Source organism: Larus michahellis, chromosome 18 (assembly GCF_964199755.1).
Source record: "Larus michahellis chromosome 18, bLarMic1.1, whole genome shotgun sequence".
Classification (NCBI taxonomy): Eukaryota; Metazoa; Chordata; class Aves; order Charadriiformes; family Laridae; genus Larus; species Larus michahellis.
Window position 1 is genome coordinate 3,530,113 of NC_133913.1, and position 27,786 is coordinate 3,557,898.

Sequence of the window (27,786 nt, forward strand, 5' to 3'; positions counted from 1 at the left end):
GGCCAGAGGTTTGCATCACTCTGCTTCCCCAAAATACTCACAGCACATGCTGGCCGCTGTGTTCCCTTTCAGACTTAGCTGTACCTCATAGCTCTTTTTTTGCCCCCTCTGTATTTATACGTTCCTTACTACAGCATGATTTCATGCTGGAATGATGGGATGGGCAGAGTCTATACATAAAACAAAACTTTGTGCTGATGTAAAAGCCACCTTTGGTAGGACTCGGGGCATGTCTGTGCTGCTCCAGAGTGTTATCTGAGTGACTTGTTCACCCCTTTAATTAACTGCACTTTCTGTGTTCCTCTGGCTGCTTTAATCCCAAGTATCTGCCTCTTGGAGACTTTGGGTAAAGGCATTAGTTTGCAAAATTAATCTAAAAGAAAGGTGGACAGAGATGCTGACTGTTCCAGCCCTGTCCCGCTGGAGGTGTGGGTCGACTGATCTGTGAAGTGGCTCTGTTCCTGTCTGTGTGGCTCAATAAATCAATACGTAAAACCTGGCTGGTGCAGAAGAGGATGTTGTCGCTCTTTCCAGTTGGATTGGGACTGTCATGACGAGCAGACATCCCTCTGGGAGATGGAGCAGGTATCTGGCTGTCTCAGAGCTGCCCAGAGTGCGACGGGGTCACGGTGCTGGGATGGTTTATGAAGGTATCCGATGGGAGCTCTTCGTTCCTGCTCCAGACCAGTGAGGTCCCCATGCAGGTGGCATTGCCGTGCATGCAGATCAGGCACCAGCGGCCATATTTAGCTGTGCATTTTTTCAGACAGTGAGACAGACAGTGTTTATGGTAAAGCCTCCAGCTGCGTAAGGAGTACGCTGGAGATGTGTGGTTTGTGCGGCAGAGGGGGCAGCTCATGGTGTCCCTGCGATACTGGCTTTGCTGTGTCATTTGCAGTTGTCTCCCTCCACAAGTACTGGCTCAAAGAAGGGAGTCGGGTGCTTTTCTGAGCAAAACACTCTTCAGGCATGTCCTGGCCTCCACAGGGTTTTGCCACTCGACGGCTATGTGAAAGCTGCGTTGTTTTTCAGATGCCACAGCACCTTTAGTGGAGGAAGGAGACCACGAGGATCAGGGTGGTGTCGAACAGCACGGGGAGATCCCAGAAGGAACCACAGGTGAGGGAGACCAAGGTGCAGTTTCATCTCTTGATGCAGACAAAGCAGAGAGCTGGACTGGTTAGTGCTTTAAAATAACACTGCAAAACTTCTTGCAGGCATGCTTTGCTCCTGATGCGTGCTTCTTGCTTCTCCACGGCCTGCAGAAATAATTCTTAACTTACAGTTGTCCTCTTGCCTTCCTCATCCTGGGGGAAACTTGGCAGCCTTTTCTTTTCTCTTTCTCACCTCCCCATCTGACAGTCTTTCTATCTGGTGTCTCAATGGTGCCTTCGCCTCCTATCTCCAGGCTAAGTGCTTTCCTGTCGATCTTGGTCATCTCTGCCCCTCTGCCAGCAGCCCCGCTTTGCTGGCGAGGAGAGGCGGTCACCGCAGGACCTTGCTGCTTGTCTCGCTGGAGCTCTCACTCAGCCCAGCCTGTGCGGTTGTCTTTGAAGCGGCAGGTGAAAACCAGGCCACTGCAGCAGTCCTTTGGCTGCCGGCGTGTTTTAAGGATAATGCAGAGGAAGTGAAGTGGCTAATTCAGCCTGAATGCTCTGTGGGGAATCGCTGCACCTGGACCTGTTTTTCCAGTGAGGGATGTGGGTCTTTCAGAGGCCGAGTAAGAAGGGACTGAGCTGCAGCAGTGCTTTGTGTGTACAAGAGGGCAGGAGATCCTGGGAGAGTCAGGTCTGTCTGTGAAAAATGAGTATGTGGCCCCTGTGTGGTAGCCACTGACTTTTCCTGGAAGCATCAGGCAGAACCTGAGAAAGGTAGTGGGTGGAAATGGGGTTGTGCCAATGCCCGAGCACTGAAACAAGCCCTTAGCACACTCCCTTGGGCAGCCAGATTGTCTATCATGCATCCAGTCCCCAGGCTGCTGGTGGAGCCCTGGGCTGAAACTCAGAGTGGCTTGTCTGCTAGCAAGAATGCGCAGTCTCTGGTTCAAGATCTGACCGTACCAGGGAGCCAGGAAGAAGCAGTGTCTCCTGAACTCTTTGGAAAAAAAGATGGGGAAAACAGAGAAAGTCCCAGTTTGACTGTAGAACTGTGACATACAGATATAATTGATTAACCCTGTTTGAAAGTAGTCCTATAATAAATTCAAAAAATTGTGATAGAGACAAACCATCGCTCCTGTGAAGAAAATTGTGCTTCTCTAATGTACCAGTATTCCTGAAGTGTCAGATGTATATCAGACTTGGATTTACAGGCGTCACATAGCCTCGGCAGAGTTCATTACAGTAAGCTAGTAGACACCAAGAAGGTAGGGCTCAGGTAAGAGACATTCATGTGACTGCTGCCGGCAATGTAAACGCTAGGTGGGGGTAGAAGAGGGGATATAAATCCACAAGTTTCCCTGCTCCTTAACAGGGAACTTTGAACAGTGTTTTTACTGCACCTCTCTGCCTGAGGGAGCTTGTACTAACCTGCCACCCAGGATGTGCGAGTTGGTGAAACACTTCTCCAGTTTGGTACAGCACAAGCTGAATAAATCTAGCTAGATCCATCGTCGGCATGGGTTGGTTTCCTTTCCGATGCTGCCGTGCTCATAATACAGTGCTGATGGGCAGAATCAGCAGGGAGGTAAATAAACTCTCCAGGCACATGCTTAAACTTAACTCTCGTTTTGATCATGTTTTTCCCATTCTTTCTCTGAACTGGGACCAGCTGAAGAAGCGGGCGTAGGAGCCACCCCCAACCTGGAGGACCATGCTGCAGGAGATGTCCCTCAAGGTTAGTGAATCATCTGTCGCCGGGGTCCAGTTATTGCTGCCCACGCGTGTGGCTGGTTGCTACTGGGAATTGTCTTCTGTAATGCAAATGCTCCGCACTGTACGAGCAGTTGTGCAGTTCTCCCTGTTCCTGACAGGGGAGGGCCATACATGCTTTGAATGTTCCAACATACTCATTTCAGGGAGCTGCAGCTTTTCATGCACCAAATTTCGCTCTCAGATTGCTGAAGCCCAGGTGTTTGTTTGTCCAGTTGCAAAACAGGGCATCCTTCAGGCTAGAAAAGGTAGTAAATAGAGCTGGGATGGCGCAGTTAGCCAGGAGGAACTGGTCAGCATTGAACTGAGCCAGTTTTGGTTCCTGCATGTCGCACATGAAGGAAGTGAATTGTTTCTCTAATACTGTGCCTCTTCTAACTTGAAACATGTCTCAAACCTACTCACTGATGCCCTGACTTTAACATTAACGGTCTTTTTTTCTCATGGCTCTCTGGAAAGCCTCTCTTGATTCCACTTAGTTCAGACTTGACTGAAAACTTCAGGGCAGGATTTTCGCAAAGCACACAGTGCTGGCTTAATTCTGTCCCCAGTGGGGCAGATGTATGGGTTCAAACTCCCTTTGATACAGCTGTCTTGCTAGCACTAATACACCGTAGTGCTAATTTGGTGCGCTGATGAAAATCTTCGTTAAACCCCATTTTGTAAGGCAGTTTTCTGTGCAGTAGACATAAAAAATTCCTCTATCTGCTTGGCCAGCATCTTTCCTCCTCATGGCTGCATTACTGCATTTACAGACATCCATGTCTTTTAAAGAAGTAAACAGATCTTTGCCTCTTGGCTCAGGGCAGAATTCAGGTTGTCTTTGCTTTCCACACACAGATCAACACAGTTTTGTGCAGTCTGCTCCCTACTATTAAAATAAAACCTTTCCTTGCCTGTCCAGCGGCTCTTGGACTAGCAAAATAGCAGCGTCACTACAAAAAAGAAATCAAGACTGTCAGCAGGAGGGGGGTGAAGTTCTCTTTTCTGTGTGCCCTGTTCAATCTGGTTCTAGCTGCTATTTCTCACCAGATTTTTAATAAGACCTGTCTGTACTGTCCCGGGATCAGAGCTGGAGCTCTGATATAACCTATACGTGACATTTCTAGTTTCTTATGTAAATTGTTACTTCTGTGAAAGTGGACTTGTAATAATGCACTGCTTCCTTTTAATGGTTCTCTTTGATTGGGAGGAAAACGTTATTATCAGTACACGCACACAGTCTTGGCTGCCTTCGTTTTTCATGTTGTGGGATTTGAAAAGATGATCTTTGCAGTGAAGATGGAATGTGTTAAAATGCCTTTGGAGTCTCAGGTGGCGAAGCATCTTCTGATTCACAGTTTTCGCTCTGCTGGCATTCTCCCAGCTCCTGACCTTGTGCAGCACGTTTGCCTCGGAACCGCTGACAGGTCTGGCAGTATGGAAGTACAGCTAATGAACTGACTGTCCACGCCTCTGCACTGGCGTCGTTAATGGTAGTGTTGGTCATTTGCCGAAGAAATGAGCCAGGACAGTCTGCTGGCTACTGCATAAACACCCTTCAAATTCCTGTGGTTATAAAAGGTGTTTCTTGGTGCCACATTTCAAATACTACCTTCCAGTAGGTGCCAACTTAGGATTTCTCTTAAACCACAATTTCCGAGGTCTTTGTGTGGTATTTTCACTGAACCATTATGGCTCAAACGGGGAGAACATTGATAAAAGACCGAGTCAGTCTTGACTTCTTCTTTTCTTGTTTTGATCTTGTTTGTTAATCCAACAAAGCAACAATTGAAATCTCAGTACTGAAGTGCTCTGATCTAGGCTCTTTAGTTTACCCCATCAGTGCTCAAAAAGACCATAGAGTATTTGAAGCTGGACAAATTTGTAATATAAGATGGGCCTTCTTACTAGGGCAGTTGACTTTAGAGCAATTTACCTATATTCAGGGTGAATTCTCCATTGCTCAGTGCATCTTTGCTTCAGTTGAGTGATTTTTCTACCAGAAAAGCTCCAGCTCAACCAGAATATATGGCTTAATGCAGCAATTGTTGGGTGAAATTGTAAAGGTCTGTGTCATGCATGAGATCAGCGATAGAACATAATTCTCTCTTTTACCAAAAAAAAAAAAAAAAAAAAAGAGATCTGTGTCTCTGTGACCTTAAGTTTTGGGTTTTAAATGTCACACTTTCTACTCTGCCCAAATAGTGGCAGCAGTGCTGGAGCTCTAATTAGCCTGAGTGGGTGCACAGTCCAAAATTGCTGTGGCCCTGTGGCTACAGCCACATTTTTTACTTACAGTCTCCTTTCCACTGAGGCTGTCTGCTGCACTGGCTGTTGAAATACACAGCGGTAAGAGAGGAGAGACAGGAGTGCTCTTCCCCAAGCTCATTAGCAATAGAAACGTTCTGGAGAACAAAGCAGAGCTGGTTTGAGCTCTGGGGGGTATGTAACTGATGCCATATCAGCATGAACATCTCCTGCCAGGGAGGAGAGGGCTTGAAGGATTTTGTAAGCCCGTGAGAGAGGGAAGGGTGTCTGGCCTGTTTTATTGAGGCCCTTGAGGCAAGAAGGGGTGGTCACTGACCAGCAAACTGATGGTCCAGTGGCGGTGGTAGATCAGAAAATGGGTGTGTTTTTGGCTTCTGGAACCCTCTCTAGCTAAACCAGCTCATAAAGTGCGGATGTGGCTGATCTTGGCCTTTATGGCACAAGCCTGGGATACCCCAGTCACCCCCGAGACCAGGTCCAGGGAGGAGTCTGTTCTCCCAGGCGCTGTGGCTGTCACTATTCCTGATTCCCATGGGGATCAGAGTTTCTTTAAAGGCAAAAGCCACTGTAGAAGTGAGTTGTCCGTTCAGTGGGGCAGTGTGGGACTTCCTTTTTTCCTCTAGATAGTCGAAATCCTTAATCCCTCTTCAGCATTACATTGTCTGACTGCTTATTTGATATGCCTGTGCTAATTGTTTGCCCGTGCTTCGGACCTTGCGTCTTCAACTCCAGGGGAGTCATGCTCTCCAAAGCTACAACCTGGCCCTCAGGAACATGTGGGAGACACAACAAAAAGAGAAAGCCAGCCCACAAAGCAGGTAGCTGGGGTTCTCCAGGAGCCTCTTCTGTCGCATGAAATGAAGGCCACAACAGCAGCTCCCACCAGAATCGAGGTCACCATCCCAATACCCCTGGATATGTACCAAGACTCCAGAGCATCTGAAGACAACAATGAGTTGTGGGATCAGCGAGGCAGAGAAGGCATTGGTGTGGATCTGACGCTGGGAGCAGAACTAGGTCATGATGTGCGCACTGAGGGGTTGGCAAGACCAGGTGGCACAGATGACTCCCATATTAAAGATGGGCCATCTCCTTTGTACACCAGAGCCCCATTAAAAGAAGATGCCAGTGGACGGGAAAGAGATGAGGACCGTGATATTGACGAAACTTCTGAACAGGATTTTCATTCCCTGGTGGGACAGCATATTTCACCAAGGCCTGAAATGGGCTTGTGTCCAGCAGCAGAGAAGGAAGCTCTTAAAGAATATGCCTCTGAAGAAAACAAGTCCAAAGATGTCCTCAGAGACATACCAAGAGAGACACTTCTTGTGGAAACTGAATCTCATAAGGTAGGGGAGGACCAAGAGGAGAAGAGACAGCCATCAAAGGGGGAAGAAGACACAGATGTCACCCCATCAGAGCCTTCTGAAATCTCCCAAAAAGAAGTTGAGCCTGAGGAGGGAGAAGATTCTGGACCCTTACCAGAAACAGCCAAACTCCCTTTTGAGTTAAAAGATCATGTGAAAGACAAAGATGCTCCTTTGGAAGAGGCTGTGCCAGATACAGGAGAACGCCGGACGCCCAAGAAGAAACCTGGTGCCCAGGTTGCAGATAAAGCTGTCAGTCGCGTCCCTCTCCTAAAAGGTGTGTGCAACGTTTGCCTGCCCTGAGCTGACGTTGCCGGTGGCTTGCTCACGACAAGGCTGCCTGCACAAGTATTTCAGCTTGCTGCCACCTCTTGAATCCTGCTGCTTGGGAAATGGCCTGGACCTTTGCTGTGAACTGATCTACAAAACGCCGCTGCTTCTTCCTCCCCTCCTTCCCTCTTTAGTTTAATCCTGGATGTCCTGGCGTACTTGCCAGACCCTTACGCTTCAGTTTTGCGTCCCTTGCATGGTGCTGGCGTGTCCCAGATTATGCTTTGTTGACCTGTTTTTGTTTTGATTTTCTTGGATCTGTGGGGTTGGGGACCTTAACTCGCACCTGGCACCTTCCCGGAGAAGATGAAGACCCGATGGATGTTTTTCTGGCATGTTGGAGTGGGGCTAACCCGGCGCACGCTGCGGCTTGTTCCAGCGAGACACATGCCATCCAGTTTGCATGTGTCCACTGTCCGGTCCACTAACTCTTTGTATTGGCTTTCCTAAAGAGGGAGGAAAAAGGCAAGTGAGATGGCAGGTCTAACCATGGAAAAGGCCCTACACTGGTCTTGTTTCTTGTACTTTTCCCTTAAATAACCACTACTGGCTGCTGTGGGAGGCAAGGTCTGCAGCTGGCCGGACCTTTCCTCACTACAGGGCACGTCCGATGCTCTTACAAAGCATCCTTCTCCGATCCCAGTTCTGGACAGCGTGTCCCTGTGTGGTGCAACACGATGGCTGTATTTGGGGTGTTTTGTGGGAGCTGCAGGTGTGTGTGGAGGGCTGGTTCTTGGGCACATCTAACAGCATGTGTGTCTCCGGGCTGGGCTGGACGGGCAGGCAGACCCCGCAGCCGCTGTGTTTGCGCAACAATCTCAGTCTTAGCATCCCTGCCAGCAGAGCAGCTCTTACACTTTTTCTTTCTCCAAGAGTTATTTTCCACCTTTCCTGGGGGTCAGAGGGATGTCATTAGGGATGTCAGAGGGATGTCATTTGGCTCAGTGGCCAAATGCAGGTTTTGCAGTGAGTTGTGTTAATAAGCTGGGGCAGCAGGACACACATTAAAACCCAGTGGTGTCTTACGGTGTTGTACCTCATCTCCAGTTGTCCAGGGCCTGTCCTGGGGGAAGCTCTGCCTTTCACCTCAGCACCGCATGCCAAAAGCTGGCTTGGCTGCTTCCATTAGCCTGGACATCCAGCTCACTGCCCCTCTGGTTTGCGGCAGAGAGAAGTGCGCTCTTCGCTGCGTGAGGTTCATGAAGAAATTGTTGATGTAGCTTTTTCCATTGGAGCTAAAGCTCATAACATATTTCTCATTTTTTCACTACCTAATAACCAGCGGGAAGCTTTGCACATGTGCTGCAGGGCATTGGCATGGCTTTCTGTTGCTAGCATCGGAGCCTGAAAATGATGGCCGTCTGGGGATGCATTGCCCAGAGTCAACCAGTTTCTGACCCAATAGGAGGAATTTCTTTAATTATTTAATGGTCTTTTCCTTCAAAGACAGAGATACTTTCTGGCTGTTCAGCTCCAGCCTTGCTCCAGTCTGTAGTTTAACTGAATTTGGGAAGGGTAGTGCATCCGGCAGCTCTGGGAGTGGCTGCTGGGATGGGTCAGGGTCCTCAGTGCCGGATTAACAACATTCTTCATGTCACTGGGAAAGGGCTGACCCCCCCAGGGCAAGTTTCCAAAACACTGGGGAGAATACCAGCAGCTTTTCCTCCCAGATTAGGGAGGAATTAGCTGAAGACTGGGAAAAGGGGCTTTGTTATGACTGCCTTATAATACAAACATTACTTCCTCCCTGTTTCTAATCTCCTAATTAGCAAAACTGCAGTCTGTTGTGCTTGTAGACTAATGGGACAAAACACTGAAATATTGTCAGTCGCTCTGTGCTCCATACGAATCAAGTAGGACAACAGCTAAAACGTTAAGACCCTGCAGGGTCTGACCCAGATGGAAGGCGCTCTGCTGGGGAGGCTGAAAGCAGCGTGTCAGGAGAGATGGGAAGCAACAACAGCCAGGTATAAAAATGCTTTGCAAAGTTGATGCACTGAACAACAACTTTAAATGAGATCATGGGCAACCTGGTGCTCCGAGGATCGGGGCATCCTTCAATTTTAATCTTTACATATATGGTTGGTAGAACCCATGGGTGTTTTAGAGAGGGAGATTGATGTTTAGGATTCAAGAGAACTGTTCTGTCCTGAACTGAACAGGTGCTACTGGAACTGAGTGTAAATCTGGGCAAAATGGTCTCGTACAGACCTTGTTGCGTGTGTCTGATGCTCCAGTGGTGACTAATGCGCTGTTGCCTATGCACAGGATAATCTGTTAAGTCAGAAAGTTATGACGTGGAAGTATTTCTGCAAGAAATGGGTGACTTTGTAATATTTCTAAGAGTAGGATTTAATTTAAAGGAGAGCAGGAACATGGAACACCCACCCAGCATGCATGTTGCTGTAGCGCAGGCGTTGTCATCTCCCTGGAGTTTACGGACCAGTCCCAAGAAGTGTAACTGTGTGTTTCCATTTCTCAGGTCGTATGGACAGCAAAGACAAGGAAGGGACTGAAGCTGAGGAAAAGAAACTGAAGGTAAGCTAAAAAACAAAACCAGAGGTAACGTCAGCCCCCTAAGTGCTGTGCGTGTTCCCAACTCCCTCTCCTCCTCTCCTGGACTGCAGTTGTGCCTCTTAGGAATCCTTGCCATTACCTTCCATTCTTCCATCTATATTTCAAGAACGTTTTTATTTTTGTCTTCCCTCACCCCGGTTTGGATGGTGCAATCCGTGGTGATCTTTGAGGGCGAGGAAGCAAACCAAATCTAAACCAAACATGTGGCTCGTGGGATTGGGTGGGTGGTTAATCATTTTCTCAGCCTGAGACTGGAAAGCAGCCAGCTGGCTTTGCTGGGGCAAACCAGTGCGAAAGCAAACTCAAAACTGCATTGGGCTGTACTGGGGACAAGCGCTGTAACAGTGAAAAGAACAAAACCTGTAATTAAAAAAATTAAATCATCTAGGCCTTGCAGATGCTGTGTTCTGGGTAAGGAATAGAGTTTAATAGTGAGTGAATTCAGTAAAGAAGTTTAAAGGTATCTGTCACACTGCTGATCTGGAGAAGGTTTAGCTCAGCTGGCCATTACCCTGGCTAGTGCCTGGGTGAGGTAATGGACAAGCTGATGGGCAATTCAGATGGTGAAGAATTAAAGATGAGAAAATGTATATTCAAACAATGTGAAATTGGGTCTTTCTCTAGGGAGGTTTGGAGGGTTGTATCAGGCTAGACATTTGACAAGATTCCAAGGAATAGTCTGGATAAAAACCAATGATCTGTTATTGATAAAGCAGATATGGTGGGTTTGGGGGATCTGGGAGCAGTCATCTGCATCTCCCAGAAATCCTGGTGTTGATAGTGCTGTACCTGCAGCGTCTTTGCTGGCAGAGCACATGGAGAGTTTGGGAGTAAACAGAGCGGTTCAAATGGTAAAACGTGCCCCTGGTGTGGAGGGCAGTGGCAAGGGCAGGCTGTCATGGGGGTGACACATGGTGCTAAGTTGTGTGGGAGATAAAGAGCTGAGATATCCCCCGTCTGCCAGTGCAGCCATGGGACCCCGGGCCCCGCAGCTCTTGCCCAGCTCTGTGCTGCAGGGAGAAGGCAGGACCAGCCATCGCCTGTCCCACACCCAGTTCGATATTGCACCTTCTAATCCTAGTTCATGTTAGTGATCCCCTTTTGTTTCCCATCCATACTGATTTTTTTTGTTCCAATTTTATTTTTTTTCCATGTTTAAGAAATCCTCACCTTCCACTGCCAAACCCCCAGGCGCTAGACCCTCCATCCCCCCCCAGCGACACACCTCCTCTAGCACAACCCCTTCGAAAACACCCTCCAGCCCTGCTTCCACCTCTAAACGAGTCTCTTCTGTCACATCCCGACCTGCCAGTTCAGGAACGCAAGAAATGAAAGCCAAGGTAAGGAAATGGGATGTGAGAGAGGCAAGGCTGCCTTGGGGAATACCTTAAAGCATTCCTGACAGGTCTGGCAGTGCTTGGCTGGGCAGCTTCTCCGTGTCCCGTTCAGTGGAGAGGGTGGGAGGTGCTTCCCCTTCACCTTTCAGTGGCTGTAGCCAGACTTGGCTCCAGTTTTGGTGTTTGAAGCAGCTGGGTCCATCTCACCAGCATGTAGGCGCCTTGCGCTGCGATACGGCAAAAATAGCTCATTGCTGCCAGGTGCTACCTGGTCTCTCTGAGGCGTTTCCCGGTCTCTTTATGCTCTTCTTTGTTTTGCAGCTTTATGCTGTGTTTTATGGATGCGTTGGCTGTAAACAACAGATGTATTTGAAATGTGCCAGAGCCAGATCTGCCAGGTGCTACACAGAGAATAGGAAATGCACGCACATCCGTGGTTATTCTGCAATGTAAAAAGTAGCTTGGAGTTTCCCTTTATGGTGTTTAGTCATACAAATACACCCATGGTGAGGGGAAGAGCAGAGATTGCAGGTTGCAGACAATGGGATATGGTTTTACTGCAATAGGGATTGCTATGGCTCTGCTCTGGTTCCCTGCTGCCTTGGGACCAGTTAGCATGGAAATTGTCACTTGCGTGTGTTTCGTGAGCATTTGTACACGGACCAGCATTAGAAACTCATCAGAAAGAGGATGTGTTAGTTTATAGATCCGGGGAGGTTTTTCTGCAGGATCAGAAGACAATAAATAGCATATTGCTGTTTACACGCCATTACAGATTGTGTACGTGTTACAGGAGTGTATTACAGGTGGGGATAAAGGAGGTGCTTCTTTGTGTTTGGAGTCTGGCACTGTACTCCTGAATGGAACCTCTGGTCTAGTCCATGGATTTATTTATCTTCTGTACAAAATCTTACCAGGACAGGGGAAACAAGATGGAATTTGGAGAACAGACAAAGGATGGGAAATGGGGTGTGAACAGGCACATCGCGGATTTGCCTGCGTGAGGGGAAGCCTGTGGGAGCTCCTGTGGGCTGTTAAGGTCGGAAGCAGGAGGGTCTTGTGCTCTGATCCATGAGGTGTGATGGCCCATCACCAGGCAGATTCCCCCTGCATCAGCCTTTCCCCCTTGCGTCCCCAGGGCCCGGAGATGAGAGGTGGCACGAAGACGGCCACGCCGCGATCTGCAGCCGGGCAGGCTCAGAGGAACTCAACCAATGCCACGCGCATCCCAGCAAAGACACCCACGGCCCCCAAGACACCTCCCAGCTCCGGTAGGTGATGGCGAGAGCGGCGTGCTGCTGCCCTCCCCTGCTGTCTGTGACTGTAGAGGCTCTGCTTTGGTGGTGCTCCCTGGTTCTCTACGAAATTGTTTTGAGGTAGTGAACAAATTTGCCTCAGTGCAGGCTGGGGTCATTCACAGCAAGAGCATGGCCAGCAGGTTGGGGGCTGCTCAGCCTTGTCACGGGACTGTGGGTGCAGAGCTGGGGACGATTCTTCTGAAGTGAGCCCTTCTGGATGCTGCTTTATCTGCTCCGTTCATACAGTTGCCAGTGTGTAGAAGAGGGCACTTGCTTTATCCCTTTGGAATTTCCTCCAATTTGGAAGATTTAGGCAGCTTCATTTTTTTAATCCATCTATTCCTTTTCTTTTGACAATATTTCACAAAGACCAGAGGCAAGAGGATCAATTCTTCGATTGCAGGAATGGAGATTAGCCCATTATTTTCAGAGAAGAAACCACCAGAAAGCATCAGGCATTGTAAATTTCCATTAAAACGGTGCATTTCACTGGATATATATCTATTTTATACTTAACCAGAGCTGCATAAAATCTTAAATCAATTAAATTTCCAGCTTTATTATGTTTAAGCATCTTTCTCATTCATTAAACAGGCAGAAAGGAGCAGAAAAAACCACCTCCTGCAGCAGCAAAGTCTGAGAAAGGTGATGTATAAGGGTTTTCTTTTCTTCATCCATTTCTTTTCAGGCTGGGGACGCTTCTAAACTGCTCAGTGATCAGCCTTATTTAATTGCATAAAATAATTTTGTAAAAATGCTTCCAAATTTCTAATAGAAAAGTAGTTTTGTTTGAGCGTCTTTTGTCTGTAGTTTGTCATGCATGCTAATGTCACACTTGGGTGGGGAGTCTTACCATTAGTCCAGACAATGAAGACCATCTTCCTTCTGAGATACTAGAGAAATGCCTTTAGTTACAGTTTTCACTTCAAAATGAAGTAGAAGAAAGTGCAGCCATCTCTCCCCTGCTGATGGTCTTCACTAGGAGCAGTGGGTGAGCCCTGGGACCAGACAGATCAGCCCCATAGAGGAAGGCAGTGAGTGGGGAAGGGATTGCATACCCAGATTGCTTATCCTGTGCATGCATCCCTCTGCAAACTTCAGGTGAGCAGCCAAAGTCTGGAGACAGAAGCGGTTACAGCAGTCCCGGCTCCCCCGGGACTCCAGGCAGCCGTTCCCGCACTCCCTCTCTGCCCACCCCACCAGCCAGGGAGCCCAAGAAGGTGGCAGTGGTTCGCACACCACCGAAATCTCCTGCGTCTGCCAAGAGCCGCATCCAGCCATCAGCTGCACCCATGCCTGATCTGAAAAATGTGAAGTCCAAAATTGGCTCAACTGAAAACCTGAAGCACCAGCCCGGAGGTGGCAAGGTAAATGTGGGCTCTGCTTTCCAGGGGGCTGTCTGTAGGGACAGCATCTGGGAAGGGAGAGCAGCCGAGCTGGGGTCAGAGTGAGCAGCCATGCTTCAGCTGATCTCCAGCCTGATGCTGATTTTGGAGTTTTTTGGGCTGATTGGGTTGGGTGCTTGTCCTGAAATTGCTTGCCTGGCTTAGTGCAGTAGAGCTGTCCCACAGAGAGGACTGCAGAGAGCTTGTGATGTGGCTTTCATGGGGTGGCACGTCAGTGTATGGACTGGCTGCCAGGGGAATGACATTCCCTCCTGGTGTCCAGTTAGGGAGAGCAGATTGTGACCTGCAGCCCTGAAGAGTCACAAGATCAGGGTTGTGTTTCTGAATCCTATACTGTGTGATCTGGAGCAGCTGCCTCCATGTCTTCATTAGCGAGCAGACAGGATGGTCTCCTCCCTGTGAGGGTCCCATTTTTTCAGAACATTGTGGTTTTGGATCCAACTCTGTTGGCAAGGTTTTGGATTGTGTTTTGCCATCAGGCGCTGTCTTGCTACATGATGCAGTGTGGCATGGCCAGAGCTGGTGGCACTATTTCAACCACTGGTACTTCTCACTCCCAGAGAGGCAGTTTCATGAGCAGCAGAGTGAACTCCGTGCTCCCAAGTGCTTGGGAACCAGGGTCTTGTGCTAAATTTTGCAAGCCCAGCAGAGGGGAGGGTTTGGGTGAGGGAGTGGTGTGAGCTAATTCGTCCGCGCAGCCCCGAGAGCAGCAGTGTGCGGTTGCACGGCTCCAGCTGTGGTGTTGGCTGCTCAGCACCCATCCGAGCCTCTCTGCACTGCTCCATTGCACTGTGTGGCCGTGTCCCGAGGCTTTTATAAAATCCTCCTTGCTGCATGGGTGGAGACGTGAAAGCCCGTGGTGATGGGCTCTGACTGGTGATGGTCTGGTGGCCCTTATACAGATGTTAAATGGCAGAACTGCACGTCTGATGGCTGGTGCAGTCAGGAGTCCTTGTGTGCTTGTGCTCGCCTGCCCCGGGGGGTGAACACCGCCTTGTAGACCTTGCTCTGCGGCTGCTAATGCAACAGAGCCATGATAAATCTTTCCCTGAGTGCAGTGCATGCCATTTTATGCGACTAGGTAACCCCGTGGCTCCGAATGTTCGACTTTGGCATGGGGGGAGGCTTTGAGATGGCTTCTCTTCACCATCTTAAATAGCAGCGTGCTTTGTCACTTCCTTATGTGCATTTTTCACCATGGCTGGTGACTTTCTCAACAATGCACATTTTCATTTGTACTGCAATCCAGGGGGGCTCTGGAGCCTGGGCAGGGCTGCTCTGGCCATTGGTCTTGAGCAGAGCAGCACGTGTCCTTCCAGCTGCCTGTGTCCTGGGACCTCAGCCCTTCTGCCCACTTAGCACAAGGTTTTCCTGCCACCCCCGCAAAACACCACTTTTCAGGGATTTTGGAAAGAAACTTCTATTTACTGTAAATTGGTTAAATTGTTTGCTCATTCTTTTTAATCCAGCTTTTATGAGTTGAGGTTTTTTTTTCCTCTGTCCGCTTCTCTGTCAGGCAACATGTTTATTGTTGTCACTGAAAGAGTAAGAACAGCTGAGTTTGGGACAATTCATTGCTCTTTGCAGGGGAGAATGGCTGGATGCTCTGTTGGGGAGTTTGTAGGACACGAGGCTGCTCTTAGCAGAATGGTTGCAGCTGGAGCAGAAGGGGCTGATCCCACAAGTTTGATTTTAGGGTGGCCAGAAGATGGGTCTGGAGCCAGCTCTCCACACAGATTTTGGCCCCCCCAGCCTAGGGAAGGAAAAGTACTTGGGGCACACACGCCAAGAGTCAGCCAGGCCACATCTCTTCCAGTACTTCTGCATTGTCTCAGCACTTTTTTTTGTTCCTGGATCAGACTACTGCTCTGGCTGGACCAGGCTTTGCAGAACTGTGTCCTGCTTTGCAGAATTACTTGATGTGAACTTGGAAAATGATGCTGGAGGTGTGTGTCAGCCTTGGTGCTTCTCATGCTAAAGAACCGGGGTATAGCGAGGAGCTCTCCTTGCAGCAGCAGCAGGCTGGGGACATGCTGAAACAGAGAGTGAGGTTGCCTGCTTAGACAGCTTTGTGGGTGTTGTCATCTAGGGACTGTATCTAGGGACTGTGATGCTGCTCTCTTGCAGGATGCCGTGTCTCTCTTCCTCTCGTGAGGGTTGTGCTTCAAACAGGCTTTCTCCCGAGGGAGCGCAGGCCTGTGTGCCTGCTGGTTTTCACCTGCATTTACCTCTGGTTTATACTTGCGTAGGTTGTAAAGCCAATCCCGACCACGCAGGGGAAGGAGCAGGGACTGTCTTCATCGTTGCCTTGTCTGGAACAGCTGCTCCTATACGTTGGGTCACTCCAGCATAGATGCCCTTATAAAACCCAAACAGGGAAAACAAGGCCTAAAGGGAAACAGTTTAATTAATTAGTACAAAAATCTGTGTGTGGGAGGAGAGGGCATACAGGCCTTGGGACTGGAGAGTGAAGTTAGCATGGTATGTGGTTCCCCTGTGGGACAAAGCCATTTCCATCCTCTCTCACACCCGAGGTGGTGTTAGGAATACGCGATAGAGCTGCTGCCTTTGGGGGTGGTCTGTGCTGCCCCTTTCATCTCATCTATACATGAGTTAAGAAAACTGGAGACATGGGACTGCATCCCTGGCAGCATTTGCTTTTTTCTCTTTGTAACTGTAGAGGGAGTTTGAGCCCTGCACAGCACAGAGCTCAGGCATCCTCTCCCAGACCGTGCTGGACACGCAACTCCTGCTCTCCAGCCTGCTGCCCCAGCCAGCTGCTCCCATTTGCCCAGTTTGCTCAAGCTGCTGAAATGCGAGGCCCCGTCTCTCTGTCCTAGAGAAGGGGCATGTTCCCTGGCACAGGAGATGGGGCTGAGCAGGCATTTTTCTCTCAGCTCCATCCTTCATCCTTCCACTGGCTCTGCAGAAGCTGAGTCCAGAGCACTGGTGCCTTCCAGCATGTTTGCTGCCCAGCAAGTTCCCCATTTTGTTCAATGAAAGAAAATGGAGTTAGCTTGCTTTTTTGTTAGTGTTTCTGTCCTGGAAACCAGGGCTGCTTTGCTAGCCAGATGTATCCTCTCTCTAGCTGTAACCTGCCCACCTCCACCTTCAGTTTCCAACCCATGAGTAGACAAATCTAAGTGGCAAGCCAGAGGTTCTCCTTTGCTCTTGGCACTAGAAGGCAGGTTCCTGGTTTTAGTGATATAACGCATGGTCAAGCTGCAGATGGTCATGTTGTTTCTCACGCTCTTTTCTGGCTACCAAAGGTGCAGATTATTAATAAGAAGCTGGACTTTAGCAGCGTTCAATCCAAGTGTGGCTCAAAGGATAATATCAAACACATCCCAGGAGGAGGCAGTGTGAGTACCTTCACACTTTCAATGCACTATAATACTTCTTATTATAAGTGGCATGTTGTATACACTAAACCGCCAATGCTATCTGCAGCGACCCTGCCGTCAGATAGCTATTGGTGACGTGCAATGACTCTTTTCTGGCTACCAAAGGTGCAGATTGTTAATAAGAAGTTGGACTTTAGCAGCGTTCAATCCAGGTGTGGCTCAAAGGATAATATCAAACACATCCCGGGAGGAGGCAGTGTGAGTACCTTCACACTTTGAATGCACTGTAATAATCCTTATTATTAGTGGCATGTTGTATACACTAAATCACCAATGCTATCTGCAGCGACCCTGCTATCAGATAGCGATTGGTGACATGCTCTCATTTAACCCCATTAACCCAAAAGACGTGGTTAGATGAACCCTAACAAGTCCTGTACATGCCTGACATGGACAGAACTAACTGACCCGTGTAGAAACCATGTCTGTAACAAAACATCCTGTTAACCAAAAGGTTTTACACTACTTGGAAGGCTTAATGCCTCATTGTCTGCAGGATGGGTGGCCTCTAGCAGACAGTGACGTAGTTGCTGATGCAGTAGGTGGATAGATTTAAAAGCAAACGCAGTCCCGGTTGCTTAATGTACTGCTAAATTGCACATGACTCTGCACAACATGTGAAAACGCAGGTTCCTGCCCATTCCCATCAGGCAAGTATGTTCCATGCAAATACTAAGCTTCTCCTTGCTAACGAATGTGTCTGGCAGTGCCCAGGGAGGCTGAGCCTAAAGTAATATTGAGTGAATCGGTTTGGATGCTGGCATTTCCAGCCATCCCAGTTAAATAGCCAGACTCAGCTTTCAGTTACTGTGCCAGAAACCTGGAGAAACTCCACAGAGGTTGGCGGATTTACCCCAGTCTCTCTGGAGACAGAGTTCGGGTCCAGGAAAGATGACGAACCAAGGAAGGAGCATCTCTGAGACCCCAAACAGTGTGGCCCAGGGTCTGTGGTTGCCTGGTCTGTGGCCATCTGAGGAAGCTATCTAGTGCCCCTCAGATGTTGCCGATGGATTATTTTTTTTGTGTGCTGTTTTTGATTCTGTGGACGCCCTCCCTGAGAAAATGAGTGTTGCAGAGGGCTTGGCATGTAAGCACTGGGACATATAACTGGGTTTGCAACCTCCGTCTTAAATTTGATGTCATTCTGCTTTTATTTAACGGGCCAGAGGAACTGCTTTGCGGAGGTCAGACCTCTGTGAAGCAGATTCCATGCTTGTTCTGCTTTTTCTTACACCAGGGTCCTGCACTGGCTGGACTGCCTGGTGCGTGGTGGACCACTTGTTAACGCCAGGAGTTAGTGTTCGTCATGAATCATCTGTGCTGTGGCTGGTAATTAGCTTCAGCATGGGGTGGTGAGCTCATCCTTTTCTCCACTGAGAGCTCACACCATGGGCAAGTGTTTGCAGTGGGTTAAGAATTATCTGGATTTTTGGCTGGAGGTTGTCATCGCCCCCCCCCCTGGCCCCGAGCTCTGCCAGCAGTGAAAATTGTGTGATCGCTGCCTGGCTGTGTTAACACGGAAAGCAGCAGCTTAGCTCTGGGTGCGGGTGCTCGGAGTGAAGCCCTGTGCTGACATGGCCAGAGCGTGGCTGCACAGGCTTTCTGGCGGCAGAGCTGTGCCTTGGGGCTCCTCTGATGGAGGGGCAACAAGACACCACCGGCGTTCGATGGCTATCATGTCTTAATCCTCCACGACACTGTCAGCGGTGACTGCCTGCCCAGCCATTGCTACTTCAAGAGGAGTGAACTCTTGCTACAGTAACGTGGGGTTGGTACCTTTTTATTTTTAATGCCAGCTGATGCTCTCACAAGCTGATTCGTTAGGCAAAAGTTGACTTAAGCATTGCTGATGCTGAGAGGTGGGATACCCAGGTCTCTGGCACTGGCTTCCTGGGCAATCAACTCTGTGCCCCTTTTCCTTCCTTGCTAAAATGGGGAGGACCCTTCTCTGCTCCCCAGCAGGATGGGAAGGGTTAATCGAGTCCTGTCTGTAAAAGAAGGGAACTGGAATGAGAGCAGAAAGTGTTTCAGTTGCTGATTGCTTGCTCTGGAAATGGGAGGTCTTTCAGTCCCAAGTCCCAGTGGTGCCCGAATTTCTCACAGGCCCTTCGGGGTCACGGCTGGGATTAGAAAGGCACCAGCTGTTCTTTTGGGGTCTGTTCCCTGCCTTCCGACTGCATCTAGCTCTCTTCCTGCCCAGTGCATTAAATGTGTGATCTTTCCCCAGTGCTGTCTTCATGTCTCTGTCTGCAGTGTGCTCCCAGACCCTAGGGTTGCTTTTCTCCCCTCTCTCTGTCTCTACTCTCTGTCAAATGTGCCTTTTGGTATGCGTGAGCATCGGAGCTGGTGGGACGGTGGCACTGAACCTCTGTTCCCCCCTCCTTTTCCTGGCTGCACGATGGAGGGGGGAGTGTTTCTCAGTGGTGTGCACAACCACAGTCCAGCACCGAGCTCTGAGGGTGATGGGGCCGGTGGACGTGGGGCCAACATGGTAACAGAAGGATGCACCTTCACCCTGGGGCTTTTGAGTCAACACAGGGCGCTCAGGTGCGATGGAGAGCAGCGGCTACGGTGAATCCTTTGTGCTGGCTTTTGGCCACCTTGGTCCAGAGGCTGCCTGGCCTCTGCAAAGTCCCTTTGGTGCTGGCACATCCTTCCCGAGAGCTGTGAGAGCAGCACACCCGCCATGGTACTTGGTGAAAACACTCCCCTTGAAATCCAGACTATTACTGAGAGCCAGACACTTCCCAATGAGTAGGAACCAACCTTGAGGTGTTGATGATCCAGTTTCTCCTGCACAGCCCCACTAACTATAGCAATAGCCGATTCACACACAGGTGTGAGTCCAAAACCAGGGTCCAAAGTAACTTCTAGGGGTATGGGGATGTTTTCTCACCCCCTTGTCTCCTGCTCCTGGTGTAGCTGGTGTGTATGTGCTGTGGTTTGCCGTCCCCGACACACCTGATGGTCCCAGACCTCTCCAGTCATTGGTGTTTTCCAGTGTGGTGTTTAACCGCTAACGTAACCACTAAACAGCTCCACATTAACCATTCCTTGTGTGTGCGTCTCGTGTAACCCGATTGTCCGTGCGCAAGAGGCTGCCGGCCCCGTGCCCAGGCACGCCACGGTGCCCCGGCTGGTCTCGGAATGGGGTGGTTTAAGTGGAATTGCTGGAGCCCATGTTCAGAGACGTAATGGGTAAAACAAATGAAAAACACAGCATAATATCATGAATATGTTCCAGTTCAGTATATCGTAATTGCCATTTTAATTTATATTATGTAAACTCCTGGCAGATATTTAGACTTTGGTTTGGTTTTTTTTAACCCTTATTTCCGTTACAGCATTTTTCAGAAATGCATATTTTGGTCACTCTTTTAAAAGTTCTGTGCACATTGATCATTTCTGTTCTTTCAGTTTTTGTGGACATAAGCTTTATGTTTTACACCAGAAAAGGTATTTATTTTTTACGTTTTCTCTCTGGTATATCTCCTCCTTTTGGATGATGTGTATGCAAATCTTAATTAATTACCACTCCACTTTCTCTCTCACTTAAGCACTTTAAAATTGCCTCTACTTCCCCCCTCTGTGGAGAGGTGATCTTGTGCATGCTGACATGTTAAGAGAGGCTACTGCACATGGGCATTAATGATCTCCCATTTCTGATGACAGTTTCTTTTGTATTATTAATCTTACTGGGGTTTAAGCTGTCCTTTCCCTTGAATCCAGATCAGGTGCCGGTGTGTGTTGTGCCTCCCCCTCCCCAGGGTGCCCAGGGTGGCAATAAGCTCATTGCCTTTTCCTTTCTTGTACGGACAGGTTCAAATCGTTTACAAGCCAGTCGACCTGAGCCACGTGACATCCAAATGCGGTTCCCTGGGCAACATCCATCACAAACCAGGTACCCTTTGACTCCGCGGCACCTGGCAGCACCGGGTGCTGGTCCTTGGGAGCTCGCAGGCTGCGTTGTGGTGTGCATCTGGAGACGGGGAGAGGGTTGGGGTAGTGCAGGGAGCGAGGGGAGGCACGTGGAGCAGTGACCAGAGCATCGGAGTGAGCCCTGGGGTGCTGGACACTGTTCCCAGCTCCATCACTGCCAGACCCACTCCAGTCTGCCTGACCATTTGGTGGTAGGGGAGGGATCTGGTGCTATCCATGAACACGCTTGTCTGTGACAACAGATCACTGTAAGTGGGAAGTGTTTAGGAATAAATAGGGAGGAGTGCTGGTGTTCAGGGGAGTAAGGCTAGCTCCCCGCCCTTTGCTCTGTAAAACACTGGGTTGTACGTCAGCTCTGCACAGCATTCTTTGGAAAGTCTTTTTACCCTGGTTCCAATTTGCCGTGGCTCCTGGATCACCACTGGGTCCCTCTTGCTGCTGTTTTCCTGGTCCTCGCCCTCTGCTCGGTCTCCGAGTGCTTTGGTTGAGGTACCTCGGAGCAGCAGCTCAGACCTCAGTGCTTTCTCTCCAGCCTGCCCTGGCTGGCACAGGAACTAACGCAGCTCGTGCTCTTCCCTTCCAGGCGGTGGCCAGGTGGAGGTGAAATCTGAGAAACTGGACTTCAAAGATAAGGTGCAATCGAAAATCGGGTCCTTAGATAACATCAGCCACGTCCCTGGAGGAGGAAATAAAAAGGTAAAGGGGCACTGGGTCGAGAACAGGCAGGCTGTTCTGCTGCGAGTGTCTGTCTGCCCTGGGAGCAGGTGTGCAAGCAAAGAGCGGTGGAAGTCTGGACTCGGAGAAGGTCCTGCTCACCCAGCTCATCTTTAGACCACGTGGCCTCTCCTCTCTGCTTACCAGGCAGCGCTTCTTCCCCAGCGCTTGAAAGGATGTGCTGCCCGTGATCTAGCGTGGGGGTGGGCTGTGCACGCTAGTCCTTCAGAGGACAAAAAGAGCCCTGCCCGAGCAGCCAGCTTGCCTTCCTGCCAGCGGCTCGCTGCAGGCAGGCAGGGCCGCAGGCTCCTGGCCTGCATTTGCCGACCTGGAGGACGTTTGCTGGAGCACAGCTGTGGCAGAGCTGCAAGGCTGGCAGTCTGTCCCCTTTCTGGCCCGTGGCCACCTGAATGAGTGTGAATCTAAGTGATATCCTCTCCTGTGGTTTCCTGCTCTTTCTGCTGTTCTCTGAAGTTTGTGCAGAAATGCATTTGTGTCTCAAACCTTTCACATGAAGGGGTGCTACCGGCAGCAACTGCTTTTGCACACTGCGTTGCCAGTTACTCCCAGTGGCGTGGCACAAAGCTGGCGGCTCAGGGTGCTGCATAGCTGTTGGTTCCCCAGTGAAAGTGGAGCATTAAAGGCTTAGCTTTATTTAGAAAAGGTGACTCTGCAGTAGGCTGTCACTTCAGAAAAAAGGTGACTCCTCCTTCTTTGAGTCTCGGTCTCGCAGCTGAGACTGGCCGAGGACTCTGTAGGGAGTGGTGTGCGTTTGGGGGGATTTAAATTGAAAGACAAAAAGACAATCAGGTGAAATACTGAACTTGGGGTGAGCCGTTCCTGCTGGAGGCTTTGATGGTGACTTCACAGTAAGTTTTACCTACGTAAAACGCCTCCAACAACCTCGCTTCAAGGACAGCCAGGTCCCTTGCAGGCAGGGGAGCAGGGAGCTCAGGTGAGCACGGAGCTGAGACTCCAGCCTGGTGACACGCATGGTTGAATTTCTGTGGGGAAAAGTGGTTTTTATCTTGCTTGTTTTTTCAAACACTTTTTTTCTCAATGGGAGGGGAAAGTTCTGTTTCGGCTCCTGTATTTTGGCACTTTGTTCTTGGCCACGTTTTCTCTGTGCACCTCCCAGCTCTTCATCTCCCAGCGGCGCGCTGGCCTCTGACTGAGGGATCGCTTGACTTCCTTACCCTTCTCTCGCTGCTGCTACGCATCAGACTGCCCTGTGCTTCACTAAGCCCGTTTTCATCGTTTTTATGATTCCAGCGATGATTCTTTCATATCCCGGCACATTCACTGGGCCATAGTTTGAAGAACTTGCCCTTTGGAGGAGGAATTTATTTACGAGGGTGTGACCCAGCAGCCACATCCCCTGCCTCAGCCTTCCTGCGTGGCGCTTGCCCATACCCTGCCTGAATCCACACCTGGAGGAGGTTGTCGCTGTAACTGGGGTTCAGATGCCGCCTCAGATTTCTTTCCTCGTCCAGCCCATTCCCATTCACACCTTGGCACCAGGGACCATCCTCGGGCAGTGCTGCTCTGAGGTGGGACACTCTGTTCCCAGGGAGGGGACAGGACACAGCTGAGCCCCCATCAACCCTCCATGTAGAGCGGCTGTGGGCGGCTCCGCTGCCCCTTCCCCAGCCTTTCCCATGTCCCTAGTCCTCTCCTTGCTTTGCGACACAGAAGATCCATGTTTGGACACGTAGTCCACAGCTTTTCAGGCTGAATGTGCCACTCTTTCATTGGCTCCCCCGTGGGAAGCCAGAGCGCTCTGTGCTCTGCCAAAGTACCTGTGCCAGCAGCGTCTGCTCTCCTCTGCGGCACACGGCGAGCTTTCCTTCCCGTCTCCAAAGGCAGCCGCTGTTCTTCCTATGAGTCAGTGAATGGCCCTATTTTTCAGATCTTTTTCTCCCCAATTTTCTATTTCTTGTCTTTATTTTTTTTGTCTTTTTCCTTCTGGTTGACATTTATTGGATCTTGGTTTTTGTTGCTGATGCGTTTTTTGCACCCCACCGCCCTGGGCGGGTTTCTTCACCTGTAGAGAGAGAAAGGCAAGGAAGACAAGACCCGTCCCCAGGCTGCTCGGACCCCGAGCCCAGACCCTGCTGGGCTCCAGTCCCTGGTGCTGGAGCCACCCACCCCCCCGGAGAGCCAGCTCCCAGCCTTGCACTCGGCTGGGGAGGGCACCAGTAAGTAGCAAACCCGATCCACTTCACCTCCCCTCCCTGGCCCTTGCGCTCGCTGGGAGAGAGGGGTTTGGCTCGTGGGAGCAGCGGTTTGTGCCCAGCTGGGCCGTGGGTTAAGGGGCAGCCTTATGCACCGTATGGGGATCCCACCCCCTCCGTAAATCTCTGCCAGGGGAGTGGGAGCAGCCCGGGTTGTGCCAGCCGAGTCCGGTGCCTGGGACCTACCGCCACACCGGGCCTGGGCGCTTGGGAAGGATTTGGCATCATCCCGAGGTGCTCCAGCCCCGCCATCCCCTCTGCTTGTGCCCGTTCCCCGTGTGGGCTACTGGAAGGGACGTGCCTGAGGACTGGGAGCACTGGGGGCATCGGGCCAATGAACTGAGCTTTCCCCCCACCTGCACAATGGCGGTGACCAAGTGGACAGTTGGCAGGTAAAAACAGCCTCTCCAGATGGCGTCCCGCGTCCTCCCCGCTCACCGCCCTCTCCTCTCGTTGCAGATTGAGACTCACAAGCTGACTTTCCGTGAGAACGCCAAAGCTAAGACCGACCACGGCGCCGAAATCGTCTACAAGTCCCCCACCATCTCCGGAGATGCCTCCCCACGCCGCCTTAGCAACGTCTCCTCCACCGGCAGCATCAATATGGTGGACTCCCCCCAGCTCGCCACGCTAGCCGACGAAGTGTCCGCTTCGCTGGCCAAGCAGGGCTTGTGATCGGGGCACGGCGGGCGAAGATGAGAGAAGACGAGGAGGAAAAAAAAAAAAAAAGAAAAGAAAAAAAAGAAAAGAAACAAAAATAATAATCTGGCCTTCTTCCTCTGTTCCTTTTACAGCTGCTTCCCCATCCCCTAACTGGTTAATGATTTAACCTGCTTTTACTGTTCATTCAGCTCTAGCTCCAGGACTTCAAAATCAGTGACACTATGAGGTACAAAACCTCCTCTCCCCCTGCTCCTCGGAGCGCGCAGCCCGTCCCCGTCCCCCACTCCCTCCCCTCGTCCCCTCACGAGGTCCCTCACTGTCCCAGCCCCACCTGGGGCCACCCGCCCTGGTGGGGACCCTCACGGCCCCGGGGAGGGGGACAGAGGGGGCAGCCGCAGCACGATGCCGACCCCACACCGCATGGCAGCGGGAGGCCCTCACGGGGAGGGGACGTCACCTTCCCTTGCTCGTTACCCTAACGATGCCAGGGCTGGAGGTCTGGCCTGCGGGCAGCACAGGTAGTGGGTGCTGCAGCCAGGGACTGCAGGGAGGTGCCCTCCCTTTCTGCGTTAAATTTGCCTGCTGATTTGGAAGAAAACCTTTTGTTTTTTACCTCCGAAAGACGAGATGTGTATGAAGATAACTGCCAGGTATCCCCTAAACCCGCTCTCAGCTCCGGCAGCTGGAGTACCGGCGACGCCGGGGTGTCCCACGGCGGAAGGGGCCCCGGATGGCCGTTCCCCTCTCCGTGGCTGTGCTGGAACCGCTGAGTGGATGAGTAGAGGCTTTTCCCCATTCCTTTGGCAGCCCCTCGTGTCGTAGAGTAGATTTGTCTGTATATGCTTGGACCGTGCCAGGGTGATTGTTTTCATAAATGAGCATGTGTTAAAAAAAATAATAATAATGCTGTAAGTAGTTTTGAGCTGCCCCGTGCCGGCTCCCAGCGAGGAGGGTCTGAGGGGGAGCGTTGCCGAGCTCCGGGTTGTGCCCGGAGCCGGTGTCGATGGGGCAGCCCGGCACCGCATGTCTGCCGGGCGCAGGGGTGGGCGCAGAGCCACTACCCTGCTCCCTGGGGAGGGCTGGGGGGGACACGGCGGGGGCTTCCCGGCTCTCTGCACCTCCCAGGGCCCGGGGATGCTGTGCTAGGGGCACTCGCAGCTCCAGGGCTGGGGTGGCCCCTGGATTTGGGTGCAGCTTGTAACATTTTTGGGTTGTTCTTTTTTTTTTTTTTTTTGTTGTTGTTGTTTTTTCCCCTGCAAGGTCAGCTAAGAGATGGCGAAGCGGCAGCTCCATGGCTCTGCTGTTCTCGGGCCGTTGGCAGCGGTAGGAGACAACCGGGAGGACGCGAGGGGACGGTGCGAGGGCGGTTTTAGCTGGCGCATGGTGGCAGCTCCCCCAGGTCCCCCGGGCTGCTCCCTGGCACCGAACCCCCCCCAGGGACCTCTCCTCATCTGCGTTCGCAGCACGTTACCGCTCGCGGTGTCTCCTTCACACAGCACCAACACCCCCCCCAGCACCACGCAGGGGAAAAGAGATGATGGATTGATTGATTTCATTTTTATGCTGCTTTTGTTCCTGTGGCAACCTAGAAAGCATGGGGGGGGGCTGGGGCTGTGCTGCACCCGTGGCCGTCCCCCCACGCCCCTTCCTTCGACAACCAAAGAGGCTGAGATGCGCCCGGTGCAGCTCGGTGTGCGTCCTCCCACCCCGGCTCCCCCCGAGGCACCAGCTGAGCTGGGGGGGGGTCGAGCTGGCAGAGGGGTGCCTGGGGCGGGGGGAAGGGGCCAAAGTCGCGGTGTGTGGGGTCTCGCTGGGGTGATGGGCACCGCTTCCCCTCGAGATAGAGACGGGGGCTGTTTCAGTAGCTGTTAATTTGGGAGAGCAGCGGTTCCTCCCGCTTCCCTCCGCAGCGGGAGCTGATGGACCTGCCGGGGCTGCTGCTGCCGTTGCACGCCCCGCGCGGGCTCTGATGGGCTTTTCTGCGCCATGCTGGGACCTGAGCACCGGCCTCTGGCATCGCAGGAGGATGGTTGTGTTTGGGGGTGGCAATTTACTGGGGGGGGGGGGGGGTCCAACCCTTGTCTCTGCAGCCCCGGGAGCTGCTTTACTGCTGGGGAGAGGCTGGTCCAGCACCAACAGGTCCCGCCCACGCCCAGCTTGTTGCTCGCTGCGGTTCAGTTGACACTATGATTGTAAGACTCTGTCCCCCAGTCTGTGACTGTCCCTGTCGCGCTGTCGGGTGTAGGAGCCGCTGCCATGATATTTTTTTTTTTTTTTTTTGTCCTCTGTAAAAACGAGCAAGCGGGAGAACCACCCACCGCCAGTCACCCCTTTTAACCCTTTTCGGCTGCGGGATGGCGCGTAGCTGAGCGTCCTCTGCCCCCTTGCCACCCCTCCGTGCGGCTCCCGAGGGACACAGGTGCCCCTTCCCGCTGCGAGCATCCTCGGCTGCGCGCACATCCCAGCCCCATCTGCTGCCATCCTCCCCCCAGGGGGCTGCCGGGGGGGTCCCACGACAGCCCTTTCCAGCCACCGTGTCACCCGCTGTCCCCTTCCAGCAGCCCCGAGCCACGTCCCCAGCCCCGCGTTCAAACCCAGGCCTGATGGTTTCCATGAGCAGCCGGACCCATGGCTTCTCCTTTGCTCCACACACATCTTGGGCTGAAAAGGGTTAAAACCGGCACTAATTAAAAAAAAAAAAAAAAACAAAACCCCCCTATGTTTCTGCACTCAAAAAAAAAAATATAAATAAATAATGAATATGCTTGTTAAGTGACGTTCCGGTGTCAGGCTGGCGGTGGTGCTGGCAGCCCCGTGCGCGCTGCGGCGGGGAGGGAAGGTTTGATCTCAGTGTATCATTCTAGCTTAGCTTCTGTCTGTGAATGTCCATAGTGTATCGTGCGTTTTAACAACTGGTTTACACTGTTGCCGTATAAAAAAAAAAAAAAAAGTGAATTTGGAAATAAAGTTCATTACTACGATAAACAGCCGCCTGTTTCGCACAGGGGGAGGGGGCCGGGAGCAGGCGCAGGAGGGGCTTTGGCTCAGGCTGGGTTTTGGAGTCGGGGTCTGTCTGTTCCCTGGGCAGAGGGGACGCGCTGGCATTGCCGCTGGGGCTGCAGGGCCAGCAAGGGCAGGCAGGGGCTGGTTTTTCCCTTTTTTTAATTTTATTTTTTTTTTTTTAAGTAGCAGCCCAGGCCCCAGCGTCACCAGCAGCAAACTGGGGTGCGGGAGGGGGAGGCCCTGCCCCGTGCCGGGAGCCCACAGGTTCTTTTCAGCTCATTGCGAGACTGCCCAGAGCTCTGCCCCGGAGCTCCATCACAGCTCATTCCCCTTCCCCAGTTCCATTACAGCCACCAGCCCCCCCCAGTTACCGGCACCACCCCGAGCCCTTCGC

The 27,786-nt window shown here is 51.3% G+C and overlaps 1 protein-coding gene across 37 annotated transcripts in view; it reads left to right on the top strand.

Annotated features, from left to right (window-relative positions):
* The window catches only part of MAPT (microtubule associated protein tau), a 52,799-nt gene extending 25,425 nt beyond the window's left edge, over nt 1–27,374 (top strand). For 4 of the 37 annotated variants that reach the window (XM_074561832.1, XM_074561835.1, XM_074561840.1 and 1 more), the window contains 13 exons: nt 1,033–1,119; nt 2,770–2,835; nt 5,853–6,764; nt 9,300–9,355; nt 10,555–10,734; nt 11,870–12,002; nt 12,624–12,674; nt 13,131–13,396; nt 16,705–16,797; nt 16,945–17,037; nt 20,659–20,740; nt 21,362–21,474; nt 24,186–27,374. In XM_074561832.1, the coding sequence (XP_074417933.1) occupies nt 1,033–1,119; nt 2,770–2,835; nt 5,853–6,764; nt 9,300–9,355; nt 10,555–10,734; nt 11,870–12,002; nt 12,624–12,674; nt 13,131–13,396; nt 16,705–16,797; nt 16,945–17,037; nt 20,659–20,740; nt 21,362–21,474; nt 24,186–24,401 (2,348 nt within the window). In that variant the 3' untranslated portion in view covers nt 24,402–27,374. Of the gene's footprint in view, nt 1–1,032; nt 1,120–2,769; nt 2,836–5,852; nt 6,765–9,299; nt 9,356–10,554; nt 10,735–11,869; nt 12,003–12,623; nt 12,675–13,130; nt 13,397–16,704; nt 16,798–16,944; nt 17,038–20,256; nt 20,296–20,658; nt 20,741–21,361; nt 21,475–23,542; nt 23,691–23,859 lie in introns of all 37 variants that reach the window. The other 33 variants (XM_074561852.1, XM_074561856.1, XM_074561858.1 and 30 more) reach the window with 25 other exon arrangements.
* The last annotated feature ends 412 nt before the right edge of the window (nt 27,375–27,786 follow it).